This window comes from Chiloscyllium plagiosum, chromosome 29 (genome assembly GCF_004010195.1).
Source record: "Chiloscyllium plagiosum isolate BGI_BamShark_2017 chromosome 29, ASM401019v2, whole genome shotgun sequence".
In the NCBI taxonomy this organism is placed as follows: domain Eukaryota; kingdom Metazoa; phylum Chordata; class Chondrichthyes; order Orectolobiformes; family Hemiscylliidae; genus Chiloscyllium; species Chiloscyllium plagiosum.
In genome coordinates, this window is record NC_057738.1 from 11,901,378 (window position 1) to 11,916,935 (window position 15,558).

The 15,558-nt window shown below is 39.6% G+C and overlaps 1 protein-coding gene across 5 annotated transcripts in view; it reads right to left on the minus strand.

Annotated features, from left to right (window-relative positions):
• The window catches only part of mboat1 (membrane bound O-acyltransferase domain containing 1), a 136,040-nt gene that overhangs the window by 17,093 nt on the left and 103,389 nt on the right, over positions 1–15,558 (minus strand). For 3 of the 5 annotated variants that reach the window (XM_043719159.1, XM_043719158.1, XM_043719161.1), the window contains 3 exons: positions 10,911–11,014; positions 5,967–6,031; positions 509–641 (listed from right to left, as the gene is read on the minus strand). In XM_043719159.1, coding sequence (XP_043575094.1) covers positions 509–641; positions 5,967–6,031; positions 10,911–11,014 — 302 coding nt within the window. The remainder of the gene's footprint in view (positions 1–508; positions 642–5,966; positions 6,032–10,910; positions 11,015–15,558) is intronic. The other 2 variants (XM_043719162.1, XM_043719160.1) reach the window with 2 other exon arrangements.

Here is a 15,558-nt window from a genome sequence, read left to right on the forward strand (position 1 = left end):
ACCTATTCATGACATAATTTCAATACATCTATTCTATTTAGTCCATCTGAAATTCTTTATCAAAATCTTTTTACAGAGACAACAAGGGATGCCATAAATCAAGATGAATACAAAAATTATTGTCACCATCGGTTACTGGAATTAATTGCTTTCAATTTTGCATGTGATGGGCATAACTCACACATGCACTTAGAAACAAACTGGAAATGTGGCTGTTGGGTCAGGAGGTGTATGCTTCTAATGCTTAAGTAAGCGTTCATAAAGCAAGCAAAGTTTAGTTCCAGGACTATATTTCTGGAATAGGACATTGTTGTCGAGGGAAGTCAATACTGGATAAACATCAATTTAACAACGGTACCAATGTATAAATAGAATTCCTTGCTTCTTAAACATAGATTTATCCGATAAATAAAATAATAATGTTGAAGAGGAATTACTGTCCTTCAGAAGTAGTCCTAAGCTTCCCAGTAGTTCACAATATCCATGCAGATGGATAATGGGTACTTACTGTCCTTGCTGCCAGCGTGATAAGGATTGCAGTTGTGAAGGTGAAGTAATAGCCAGGGTACACTCCATGCCACAAAGCTGAAAGGATAAATGTTAGAGCTGTGGGGAAGTAAGGGGCCCGGTCATAGCAGACACTGAGAAAATCAGAAAGAGACAAAGTGAAGGGTAAAAAAAATTAGATTTTTGTATTTCAGTATATCCAATCATACTTCAGCATCCCTTAAAGGAACAGATATGCTTAATTTGATCCACACCTCTGAAGCAGGTGGGACTCAAACCTAGGCCTCTTAGTGAGGAGGTTAAATTGCCACAGAGGGGTCAGTTCCATGCTTTGCTTCTCTTTCAGGACACAATGGGGACTCAAGGGTTAAACATCCCCTGCCAAAGGACTTACTGCAGTATCAACTGAAGGCCTGTCCTCTTACGATCCAGACAGAACACGTCAGTAGTGCGGAGGCTGACTGTATCTTAGAAATACAGCCTAGTAGAGCCACATGTGGATTTCCCCCATCGCTCCAGACAGAGGAATTTGCCCTTTCCAGAGAAGACTGATAGCCCTTGGCCACAAACCTGTTAAAATGCCTCCCGCTCCCATTGTCTCACTTCCCCTTCTTGTTAGCATAGGTTTGTGAATCTCCCATTTACTGAAGGAAGGACCCTTCTGTCTTAAACACTTCCCATCAACACATAATTATGAACAATACGATAATCAGTTTCTGTAATCCATTCACATGTTATCACAGAACATCGACATTCATCAAGCTTTGTAAATTCATAATTACCTATTTTAAACTATGTAATGACAATCGCCCATGTGACTGATATATCTTTGTTTAATTCCTATAAAATATACTGTCTCTGGTTGTAAGGCAGAGATTTGTGAAGAACAGTCACTAGAGGTAGACACTCGGCTACTTTAGAAACACTTTGAATCTCTTGCCGGCTGTCCAATAATAAAGCAACTGCTGTTGTACAGAAAACTTGTGTCGTCCGGATTTGTGGAACAAAGCAGACATCAACACCAGTTCAGAGGTAGAGAGAGACAACCACTGTCCTACAAATCATGGCAATCAAATTCATACAGCTGAGCCCAACCAAAAGCAAGTGAAACTTAACGACCAGATAACATGTTTTGCTTGTACTCATTATGAATATTGTCTCACTAAATAACTATATCATATTCCATTTTCTAATTAGAACATAGAACAGCACAGCACAGTGCAGGCCCCATGGCCCTCAATGATGTGCCGACCTTTTACCCTACTCTAAGATCAGACTAACCTACATACCCTTCATTGTACTATTTTCCATGTGCCTATCCAAGAGTCACTTAAATGTCCCTAATGTATCTGACTCTACTACCACCGCTGGCAGTGCATTCCACGCACTCACCACTCTCTGTGTAAAGAACCTACGATTGAAATCTCCCCTAAACCTTCCTCCAATTACCTTAAAATTATGCCCCCTCATGATCGCCATGTCCGCCCTGGGAAAAAGTCTCTGGATATTCACTCTATCTATGCCCCTCATCATCTTGTAAACCTCTATCAAGTCAACTCTCATCCTTCTTTACTCCAATGAAAAAATCCCGAGCTCCCTCAAATCTTTCTTCATAACACATGCCCTCCAGTCCAGGCAGTATCCTGGTAAATCTCCTCTCCACCCTCTCCAAAGCTTCCACATCTTTCCTATAATGAGGCGACAAGAACTATACACAATATTCCAAGTGTGGTCTAACCAGGGCTCAATAAAGCTGCAGCATAACCTCATGTCTCTTAACCTCAATCTCCCTGCTAATGAAAGCCAACACACCATAAACCTTAACAACCCTATCAACTTGGGTGGCAACTTTGAGAGATCTATGGATATGGACCCCAAGATCCCACTGTTCCTCCACACTGCCAAGAATCCCTGCCTTTAACCCCGTATTCTCCATTCAAATTCAACCTTCCAAAGTGAATCATTACACACTTTTCCAGGTTGAACTCTATCTGCCACTTATCAGCCCAGTTCTGCATCCTTCCAATGTCCTGTTGCAACCTACAACAGCCGTCCACACTATCCACAACTCCACCAACCTTTGTGTCATCGGGAATTGCACTAACCCATCTTCCATTTCCTCATCAAGTCATTTATAAAAATGACAAAGAGCAGAAGTCCCAGAACTGATCCCCACAGAACAGTACTGGTCACCGAGCTCTCGGCTGAATAATTTCCTCTACTACCACCCTCTGTCTACCATGGGCCAGCCAATTTTGTATCCAGACAGCCAGGTTTCCCTGTATCCCATGCCTCCATAGTTTCTGAATGAGCCAACCACAAGGAACCTTATCAAATACCTTATTAAAATCCATTTACAGCGTATCCACTGCTCTACCTTCATCAATGTATTTTGTCACATCCTCAAAGAATTCAATAAGGTTTGTGAAGCATGACCTGCCCCTCACAAAGCCATGCTGACCATCTCTCATCAAACTATGATTTTCAAAGTAATCATAAATCCTGTCAAAATCATTTCCAATACTTTGCCAACCACAGACGTAAGACTGACAGATCTGTAATTCCCAAGATTGTCCCTACTCACTGACTTGAACAAGGGAATAATATTTACCACCCTCCAATCACCTGGCACTGCTCCAGTGGACAGTGAGGATGCAAAGATCATCAAAGGTGCAGCAATCTCTTCACTTGCTTCCTGTAGTAACCCAGGGTATATCCCAGCCCATGACATTTATCTATCATTGTTATTCAAAATTTTCAGCACATCATCCTTAAAATCAACCTGTTCAAGCATATCAGTCTGCTTCATGCTGTCCTCAGAAACATCAAGGTCCCCCTCAGTGAATACTTAAGCAAAGTATTCATTAAGGACCTCCCCTACCTCCTTCAACTCCAGGCACAATTCCCTTCACTATTCCTGATTGGCCCTCAATCTGGCCATCCACTTATTCCTCACATAAGCGTAGAATGCCTGAGGGTTTTCCTTAATCCTCCCCGCTAAAGCTTTATCATGCCCCTTTCTAGCTCTCCAAGTCTTCAGTTCCTTCCTGGTTACCTTGGAACCCTCTAAAGCCCTGTCTGAATCTTGCCTCCTCAACCTTAAGTAAGCTTCCTTCTTCCTCATGACTAGATGTGCCACTTCCCTTGTCACCCAAGGTTCTTTAAATCTACCATCCCTTCGTTGCCTCAGTGGGACAAAGTGCTTCCTAAACAACCTTCACATTTCTGTCATGCATTTCCCTAATTGTTCCCAATTTAGGCGCCCCAGTTTCTGCCTAATAGCATTGTAATTCCCTCTCCTCCAATTAAATACTTCCCCATACCATTTGATACTATCCCTCTCCATGAGTGCAGTAAAGGTCAGGGAGTTGTGATCACTATCACCAAAATGCTCTCCCACGGAGAGATCTGGCACTTGGCATAGTTTGTTGCCAAGCATCAAATTCAAAATGGCCTCCCCTCTAGTCAGCCTGTTCATATATTGACTCAGAAATCCTTCCTGGACACACCTGACAAAAACTGCTCCAGGAGAAAGTGAGGACTGCAGATGCTGGAGATCAGAGCTGAAAAATGTGTTGCTGGAAAAGCGCAGCAGGTCAGGCAGCATTCAAGGAGCAGGAGAATCGACGTTTCGGGCATAAGCCCTGCTCCATCCAAACTATTTGAACTAAGGAGGTTCTAATCAAGATTAGGGATGTTAAAATCACCCATAACATCAACCTATTATCTGCACCTCTGCAAAATCTGCCTGCTAATCTGCTCCTCCGTGTCTCTGATGCTGGCGGGAGGAGGGGGGAGCTGTAGAAAACTCCCAATAAAGTGACTGCTCCTTTCCTGTTTCTGACTTCCACCCATACTGACTCTGCAGACAAACCTTTGATGACCTCCCTTTCTGCAGCTGTGATATTATCCCTGATTAGCAATGTCATTCCCCTGCCTCTTTTACCTCCTCCAATCCTTTTTCTAACATCTAAACCCTGGAACATCCAACAATCATACCTGCCCCGATGATATCCAAGTCTCCATAATGGCCACAACACCATAGTTCCAAGTACTGTTCCATGCTCTACATTCGTCATCCTTATTCCTGATACTTCTTGCATTAAAATAGACACATTTCAACCCATCACACTGACTACACATTTGCCCTATGAAGTGCCTATCCCTTCTCATAGATCCTTTGCACGCTGTAGGCTGTTCACTACCTACTCCATCATGTGATCCATAACTCAGGTTCCCACCCCCCTGCCAATATAGGTTAAACCCTCCCGAAGACCTCTAGCAAACCTGGTCCCCAGGATATTGGTGCCCCTCCAGTTCAGGTGCAACCAGTCTTTCTTGTACAGGTCCCACCTTCCCCAGAAGGTATCCCAATGATTCACATATCTAAAGCCCTTCCTGCTATACCAGCCCTGCAGGCACGAGTTCATCTGAACTCACTCTCTATTCCGAGCCTCACTAGCCTGTAGCACTGGTAGCGATCCTGGAATTACTACTCTGCTTATCCTGCCTTCTAGCTTCCAACCTAAACACCCTATATTCTGTTTTCAGGTCCTCCTCCATTTCCCTACCTATGTCATTGGTATCGGTTAGAAGACAGATTCACTGAATCTATTGAAACGTGTTATCTGTAGAATATTGACAAATCCACTCAAAATGTACCTATTGTTCGCACATTAAAAAAAACCTTATATTGTTCTAACGTTTTCAAATATATTCCTGTATGTGCATCCTCTCCATTTTATGAAGGAGATGCTTACAGAATTCAGCCACAACTTGCAGGCAGACTTGCAGCCTCAGATCAGTGATGGCTATGGCTATAAAGATAACTGTAGCTGTGAATTTTGTTATGGATCATTCCAGTTCGGAGCAGATGAAATCATTAATATCTCCCAGTTCACTGTCCCAACCACTGCTGTTTAAGTAAGGCGACTAACACTCCTTATGCAGGATGGGAGTATACACTAACTTCTCTCTGACCAAAGAGATGCAAGTGGATTGTGCATGTGGTTTTGCCAGACTTCCTCGCTCCACTATGGCACAGGACATCAGTGACCAAATATACTTGACATTGCAGGCACTAAATCTAAATGTTGAAGTGTACTGGAATAGGTTCCATTCCCCGAACATGCACATCCATGCTCAGCTTACTTAATGTCCTGTCACCTGGCAGCAGCCATGCTCCCTTTGTTCCACAACAATTTACTGTTGTTTGAACCAGTACATCAAACCTGATAGCGATTGCTTGCTGAATGATACGGTTTATTCACCAATTTCCCAGTTTATGTCTCTGCTAGGCATCTCAACTACACATGACCAGTAACATTAAATGAGTCTGTAATGTACATAATACAATTGAACAAGTGTTACATGTCACATGAGTTATGCAGAATTTTGGTCAACACAAATCCTGCACTGCTTGCATTGAATTTTGTGCACATGACAACAATCTTGCTTACCTCTTCAGCCAAGCTCCAGTTTGAATGTTCCAACTATCAAGGCACATTTTAAAACTTGTAGCAGTCTGATAATGAAGTATATAAAAAGCAGTTAGTAAATTCAAAGCAGGAGGCTTCTTTCAGTATGAAAGAAGAAAAATACAGACTGCCTGAAAGAATTTTCAGATATACAGATTTAAAGTACATGTATATTTCCTGAACTTCCAAAAAACAGTCAACAGACTGGACATGAAACATAACTCTGTTTCTCTCTCCACAGATACTGTGAGACATGCTGAGTTTCTCCAGAACTGTTTTTATTTCAGATTTCGAGCATCCACAGCTTTTTGCTTTGATTATAATATTATGCTGTAAAGTGGGAGGCTTATATTTTTCACATCATTTATTTCAAGTTTGGATTCTTGGATGCTGGATTAGTGAGAGATATGCTTTTTCTCTGTGCATCTGAAGTTAATAATTAGTTTATAAATATGTCTGTAGATCAAGTGATTTCTTTTGAAACAGTTTTTAAGGCCTGGATTTAGAATTAAATGGAGTTTTGTGTACATTTGGTAGAGTTTTATGACCTAACAATGTAAATAAACTCAAGATTAGATAGTCAAGAGAAGTTTGATTAAGCTTAAGGGAAACACTCATACCTCAACAGATTTTACAAAAAAGTTACTTTGAACTTTTGCAGTCCTGTGAAGTCCTTGGATGAAGATAGCTGCATAGACCAGTATTTCTCAGAGAAAGAAAAAATATAGTGAAACTAAATTACTAAAACAGAGTAAGTATTAGTCCCAGACCAGAAGAGGTTACTTAAAGCAGAGTACGTTTATCCATGAGGAAGCTATCTGAAGTTCCAGTCACAAATGACTAAAACCCACTGAACTGTTAAGGACAGTGATTCTGTGTAAGTATCGTACAGATGGTGTTTTTGGGTACTGTACCAGGTTATTGCAGTTATGGCAAAGACTTCTTAAAAAGGCAAATGAGTTAACTTTTTCTTTCAAAGGAAATGGTGGATAAACATATGGAAATCTTGCTACAGACAAACAAGACACTGTTGTTCCCAGCTGGAATACTGTATAGTTTTTGTTCCCATGGAGGTAGTCCAGAGAAGGTTCACTTGGTTGATCCTAGGTATAGAATGATGAGGACAGGTTGAATATATTGGGCCTGAACTCATTGGAGTTTAAAAGAATGAGACTTTATAAAATATAAAAAGATTCTTAGGGGCGTTAACAGGGCAGATGCAGACAGGTTGCCTCCTGTTATGGGAGTGTTGAGGACATGAGAGCATAATATCAGAGTAAGGGGTTGCCCAAAAAGAACAGAAAGGAGGATTTTATGTTCTCTCAGATGGTAGTGACTATGTGGAATTCTTTACCACAGAGGACTGTTGAGACAGAAGGTGTTAAGTATATTCAGGGCTGGGATAATGAGATTTCAATAAGAGAATCAAGTGCTATGGGGAAGAAAAGCAAGAAATTGGATTTGAGAATTATCAGATCAGCCATGAACTCCCTGAATGGATCAGCAGAATCAATGGACAGAAACAGCATTCTGTTCCTTCACCTTATGGGTGCGTCTCAGTACATGCAAAAGCTGATTTTGTTCTTTTCAATTTCTACGAGTGTTTTGAGATTAATGGGATAACATTTTATGTTTAAAATCTTTGAATATGTGTAATAAGTAGAGAATTTAGTTTATTCAATACCATCTTCATGTCTTTTGCGTGGTATTATTGCCATACCTAGTGGCATTATTGCTAGACTATTAATGCAGAGACCCATATAATGTTCTGGTGATCTGGATTCAAATCCCACAATGGCAGATGGTGGATTTTGAATTCAATAATGATCTGAAAATAAGATTCGAATGATGACAATAGACCCATAGCTTATTGTCAGGAAAAACTAATCTGATTCATGGAAGTCCTTTAGGGAAGGAAATTTTCCATCCTTATCTGGTCTGGCCTACATTAGACTCCAGACCCACAGTAACATGATTGACTCTTAACTGCCCTCTGGGCAATAAATGCTAGTGACACACACATCCCATGAATTATAAAAGTCACGGTCCTATATGAAGTAGACTCGAAGGGCAGAACAGTTAACTTGTACTCCTGTTTATATGATGGTTTTTAAACACACACCTTCTATTCAGGTAAGATCAATATGTGTACAGAATTCTGCAAAAGATATTAATTCCGCAAGCCAAACAATAATTTGGAGGTGCCTAGGTAACAGGGCACAACCATTTCCAGTAGTCGCAAGCAAATTGTTTCAATGTCCATTAAAGGTCACATTTCCCAATCTTTCCCTCCTCCCTTGCATTTTGAGCTAAGAGGATTTGAACTATTTCTATGTACTTTTCTAATGGAATTCTCCTGCAATGAAATTTCAAACCAAACCCATTTGTGAACATCCCAGAGTTTGCTCTTCTCTCTTGTATTTGAAGTTCCAAGACTCCGTTGCCCTCTCTCTCAGATATCTTCCACGCTGCATTTTTCTTTCCACTTATCAATCATTAAAAACATCCTGACCACAAATCTCAAAAGACTTCTTTGGGAGAATATACTTTTTATTCTATTTCTTCTCTTGACAAAGATCTAGTAACAGACTTGATGTGCACAAAAATCTGGAGGATAGTTTGATGGTAATAAAATACAATACACAAGCCTTGTGCGTGACCATGGCAATGCCAAAGAATGGACAGGAAATCACAGACTGGGAGATGCAATTCACAGGATATAAAGAGCCAGCAAATGTTATCACACATTGACAGCACCAAAATGTGGAATCACTCCCTCAATTTCAGGCAATAAAAACTAATAAAAGGCTTTAGATCTTTCTACCTTTACAGATCTATATTAGCATTATTGAATCATATGCTGGCAATGACAAATGGACAATAAAGATTTATTTTCTGACAAAGAGAATGAGAGATAATCTTAGTGAAACATAAAATATTCTGAGAGGCTTGACAGAGTAGATACTGAGAAGATCATTCCCCTCCTGGGGAATCTACAACACAAAGGAACAGTTTAATAGGGGTCTCCCATTTAATACAGAAATGAGGAGGAATGTTTTTTTCTCTTAGAGGTTTATAAGTATTTGGAAATCTCGTCCCCCTAAGAGCAGTGGAAGATAAATCACTGAATATATTCTAGGCTGAGTAGGGCTGATTTTGATTAGTAAGGAAGTAAAGAGCTATGGGGGTTTGGCAGGAAAGTGGAGTTAAGATCAAACCAGATCTGCCATGACTTTATCACCTGGAAAAACAGGCTCAAGGGACCAAATGGCCTCCTGCTCCTATTTTTTATGTTCATATATTAGGGCAATTAAAAACAAGTACAAATAGTCCAGAGGCTGAACTCTTTACTGATATACATCTCCCAACCCAAACTGACATCTAATGAGCAAATAAATGCATGACCAAAATCCTATTATCTCAACCCAGAATATGTACTTCATTTGTGAATAATGATCACTGAACACGAGCGGTGAAGTTAGCTTTTTGTTATAAAGTGCAACTTTACTTGTATTATTATTCTTTCATCCATTAAATTGACAGTTACTAAATATGACAGCATATTTTGCATTGCCTCATCTCCCTCCACTTGACTTGAATTGCTCGATTGGCATTGCCTAACAAAAGCAAAAGACAGAGTATTACTACGCTTTAATTTTGGAATGCTACGGATCCTTCAGAAGGCTGAAGATGGAAAAGGGGGTTGATAGAAATTAGTCAATCCTCATTAGAGGCTGGAATGTTATGATGAGGACTCAGAGTCTCGTTCATAAGTGACCCATAACCTCTAAGTGCATGTTGGGCTTCAAGTGATTCCCACAGTTAAATAGACCATCAAGACTCACTATCAAAATTTAAACAATAACATAGGTCTAATGGACAAGGGGTTGTAGAGATGAAGGTACAGATACAACCATACTCAATGTAAGGTCCCAACTTCAGATAATTGGAGAAAAATAAATTTTATTTAAAATAGAGAGGATGAGTTATTGATTACACTGTTAGAAATTGTTTCCAAAATATGTATTTGCAATATTAAACAGATTAGTTAATAAATTTGGATCATTTGAACAGTGACAGTGTAGTAATGTCATTATCTGGTGTTAATGACTGGAAAACATCAATCTTATTTTCATCGACTTCAAGGCAAAATAATTAATAGCAAATTTATTTTTGAAACTCTATTAACTGATTTCCTTTAAAATCTAAAATATTGGTGTACCTATGAAGAAGTCACACATTGTTTTAAAATCTTAAAAAAGTGCTTTCATACCATTGTTTCACATATTAGAAATTTGAGGTATCTGGTTTATTAATCTGCCATTGAAACAATAAGACTTGCTTTCCATTGTTTCGTAACCAATAACTGCATGGCAGTCCATACTTGTTTTCCACAACATCAACTGATGGAGCTAGCCAGAGCAACACCAAGTCACTTAAATCTTATATTTGTCAAACAGTCAATTATTTCACTCGCAGTAATCTGGTCCAACAAATTGAATGCATTAGAAAGACACTGAGTGACAAAACATTGACAATAAACATGCAGCATCCAAAAATAAACCTCATGCTTCGTTCACTCATGCACAAGTGAAAGCAGTTAAGTCAAATTGAATGATTGCTATTATAAAGTTTTACAATTTAAAATTTGGTCTTTGAATTAATCCTCTTTACTGTCTGTAACTTTAGCAATGTGAATCCAGCCCAAAACAAGGTATTAACCAAAATTAAATAGATGACAAGATGAGAAACTTACAGAATTTATGATTCAAGTAAATCAACTTTGTTTGAGGTAACAACATAAAGGTGATTGTGTGAAAAATAGATATGTATGGTTTTAATCTCATTGGGAATTCGACATGGCAATACAGACTACAATATATTGTGTCCAGAATCTACACATGTACATACGAGATTAATTCTCACCTCAATATTCCAGATATTTAGGTTTGAGATTAAGTCCCATCGTAAATTTCCATTTTTATCAAGGCCATTGAACCCAAAGCCACCTGCATTATTGACTGCATCAGCTAAAAGACACAAGAAAAGCAGATAACTAGTCATTGCTTAATTTAGTTTCTCAAAGAGTATCAAAAGGTTTTAGCAGTAGTTAGTAATATTTTGCACTGCTTAAGTTTTTAAATCACAAATTAATCATCAAAGATAGCCTACAAAATTAATTTAAGTTAACCACCCACATTACAAAAGGTTCAAATGCAGGGAGATGCATAATTTATGTGGAATGCTAATGAGAACAGTTCCTACATGATAAACTAACTAAATGCACAACGGACAGAGACCTTTACCTGTGGCACAGGTTTTGAGTATTGAAATTGACTGAGATTGGACATCAGTAACTCTTCCATCATGATGGAATATATTCATTCATTGTACTCAGCAGAAAATTTAGTTGAAAACATTCTGATACCACAATGATTCAAACACCGGGATGACCTTGTAGTAGGAAAATGTAATTTTTGTGTGTCAAGGTTAATTCATTGAACTGCCACAGTTGACAAAAATGTCAGCAAGCAATGTTTGACTCTACTCCCTCTAGGCGAGGGCAATTTAAGGTGCTGCAAGAAGATAACACAAACAAAAATTGGAATAACACATTTAGCTTATCATCTATGATAATTAGCACTTGGATAACTAGACTGAAATCATAGAATCCCTACAGTGCGGAAACAGGCCCTTCAGCCCAACAAGTCTACACTGACTCCCAAAGGTTAACTCATCAGACCCATTCTCCTACTACTCCACATTTACCCCGGACAAATGCCCCTAACCTACACATCCCTGATCACCACGGGGAACTTAGCATAGCCAATTCACCGAACCTGCAATTTTTAGACTAGGGAAGGAAACCCATAAAGATACGGGGAGAATTTGCAAACTCTACACAGACAGTTGCCTGAGGCTGGAATCAAACCCGGGTCTCTGGCACTGTAAGGCAGCAGTGCTAACCACTAAGCCACCACGCTAGCCCATTCTCTCTTTAAAAATAGCAGTAAAGATGCATCACGAAATGATGTAAGAAGAAACAGAAAATAGATTGATCACATTTAAAACGTTTTCGTCACTGGTTCATCTTAAGGTAGAATGGACTTTGAAAACTAATGCAGATTATCAGGAATAAGAGGTTCTTGTCTTATGATCCATATGTTTAATTTGTGTAGTTGGTTAATATGATGGTTACTAGGTGAAACGTACTCACAAAAGGTACAGATATTCTTTAACAACAGAACATACATTTATTACAAAATAGAAGAAATAATCAAAAATAATAACAGGTAGATAGATCTCAACAAAAATATGAAAACAGAGTGCTGAATCTTACTTTATTTTTGACTAAGTCTGAGTTGCATTGAGTTAAAGAACTTTTCATCAAAAGGTCAAGCAAGTTCTGTTGCCTTATCTTACCAAATCCACCTCAATAATTACCTACCATATCCCAATTGCATCCTTCACATCTGATTTCTGCCCCATCTTATCAGAACAACTCATTACTCGGCCGATATCCTCTCAAAGACCAGCACACCTTGTCCCTGTGCCATCTTTGAAAATCCATGATGCATCCAAATAAGCACTTGTCAGTACAAAGCTGATCTGCACAGTTACTGACATCGTCCCAGGGAAGTAGCAGCGAGGATAAAATTGGAGCCCCAATTTGCATATAAGGTCCTGGAAGCTCTGCTGGATGGGCTGGTGCTGACATGGGAATTTCTTCTATCAGGGACCGGGAATCGGCTTAGCTCAGTTGGCTGGATTGTTGGTTTACAGAGCAGTGTAATGCCAACAGTGTGGATTCAATTCCCATCACTGGTTTGAGGTTACCATGAAGGACTCTCCCTCTCAACCTTTTCCCTAGCCTGAGGTTGGGCGCCCCTCAGGCTCAATCACCACCAGTCTCTTTTCTCTAATGAGAGAGCAGCTCCTATGGTCAGGTAAGATTATGGTGACACAAAAAAAAAGCAGGGGCCATGCCAGACTGGTCCAACATTTTCACCAACTTAAAAGACTCTCAGCTATCTGGACAAATGCACTAATCAGTGGGAAGAAAGTCAATCTGCTCTTCCAATCTGCCAGGGTAAGTGACACACTCTTTAGATTACTTACAGTGTGGAAACAGGCCCTTCAGCCCAACAAATCCACACCGCCCCGCCGAAGCGCAACCCACCCATACCCCTAACCTAACACTATGGGCAATTTAGCATAACCAATTCACCTGACCTGCACATCTTTGCACTGTGGGAGGAAACCGGAGCACCCGGAGGAAATCCACACAGACACGGGGAGAACATGCAAACTCCACACAGTCAGTGGCCTGAGGCGGGAATTGAACCCAGGTCTCTGGCGCTGTGAGGCAGCAGTGCTAACCACTGTGCCACCATGCCGTCTTCTCTCCGATATCTGGCAGTCACTCTCTCTCTGGCTGTACCCATCTCCTACCAAAGCTCATGTTCTAACACTCTCCCTATCTAGTGCACCATCTTCTCTCACTCGCTGTCACTAACCCCAAAATGACACCACTAACTCTGCATGCCCTCTGTGTTACCTACTCAGTCACTGGTAACACTTCTCCATCTGCACTAAATGTATAGGATGTGCCACACATTCATCTTTTATAAATTTATTTGAATTAACAAGTATTTTGTTTTAAATTAATCATCAAAAAATATTTCAGAGAAACTCTCGATAAATACATTTAATAACACTCATACATTTTTCAGTAAAAATAAGGCAGACATGAAAAATACACAGTTTACAAGGTTTTAAAACTTATGAATGCTTTCTGACACTGTATGTAAATCATCACAATGCAATACACAGACCTTTCTGACCAAAGATTAACATATTGATATATGCATGTGGATTTTCAAAAAAATTCTTGAAAACAAATCACACAATGGGTTTACGGCAAAGATTAGAACATGTAGATTTATTTAGATCAGAAAAATATAGAGAGCACTATACCACAAAGAAAAGTGCTGTGAATTCAACTTTTCATGATTTATATTATTAATTTGGCTGAAGGACCAAGTAACTGTTGAAACTAAAAGTACATTTAACAGTAAGAATGAAACATAAAACAAGAATAGATTAGAAAACCTTCAAGCTGGGCAATTAAGTAGTAAATGCACCTTAACACAGATTAAGGTGGTGAAGAACTTTAGTTGGAAAAGCAAAAAATGTTTTAGAAAATAAACTAAATGGGGGGATAGAACAAACAATAATTCGGGATACAGTGAACAAAAAGTCTTTAAAAATAGCATCTGAGATTGATACTCAATAGGTTTGGCAGAATCTGTGGGGAGAAAGCAGAATTAACATTTCAAGTTCGATCGACAGAACTGGCTTGAAGGTAGAAGAGGCTTGTGACCAGTGGTGTGCAATGAGGATCAGTGTTGGGTGCACTACTTTTTGTCATTTATATAAATGATTTGGATGTAAACAGAGGAGGTATGGTCAGTAAGTTTACAGATGACATCAAAGTTGGAGGTGCAGTGGACAGCAAAGAAGATTACCTCAGATTACAACAGGATCTTGATCAGATGAGCCAATGAGTAAGAGATGGAGTTTAATTTAGATAAATTAAATTAGATAAATTGCGTTTTGGAAAGGCAAATCAAGGCTGGACTTATACACTTGATGGTAAGGAACGAGGGAGTGTTGTTGAACAAAAAGACCTTGGAGTGCAGGTTCATAGGTTCTTGAAAGTGGAATCGTAGGTAAATATGGTAGTGAAGGCAGCGTTTGGTAGGCTTTTCTTTAATAGTCAGTGCATTGACATTAGGAGTTGGGAGATCATGCTGCAACTGTACAGAACATTGGTTAGGCCACAATTGGAATACTATCTGTTCCCCCTGCTATAGGAATGATGCTATGAAACTTGAAAGGGTTCAAGAAAAGATTTACAAGGACATTGCCAGGATTGGATGGTTTGAGTTATAGGGAGAGACTGAACAGACTGGGGATGTTTTCCCTGGAGCGTTGGAGGCTGAGGGGTGACCTTATCGAGGTCGACAAAATCATGAAGAAACATGGATAAGTTAAATAGACAAGGTCTTTTCCCCGGTGTGGGCGAATCCAAAACTAGAGGGTATAGGTTTGAGGGGAAAGATTTGAAAAGGATCTAAGTAGCAATTTTTCACACAGAGAGTGATGTGTGTATGGAATGAGCTGCCAGAGGACATGGTGGAGACTGGTACAATTACAACATTCAAAAGGCATCTGGATGGGTTTATGAAGACGAAGGGTTTAAGAGGGATCTGGGTCAAATGCTGACAGGTGGAATGAGATTTATTTAGGATACCTGGTCAGAATGGATGAGTTGGACCAAAAGGTCTGTTTCTGTGTTATATATCTTTATGATTTTAAGTCTAGGGACTTTATCAGAATGGACAGCAAACAGGAAAAAGTGGAAGTTCTGCTTAGACAAAAGTGTCAGAGAGTGTGTGTATATCATTATGTGTGGATGGGTGGAGGCAGTGGGGGGGGGAGGAAGAGAGAGAGAGAGAGAGAGACAGAGACAGAAAGAGAGAGAGACAGAAAAAGAGAGGGGGACAGAGGG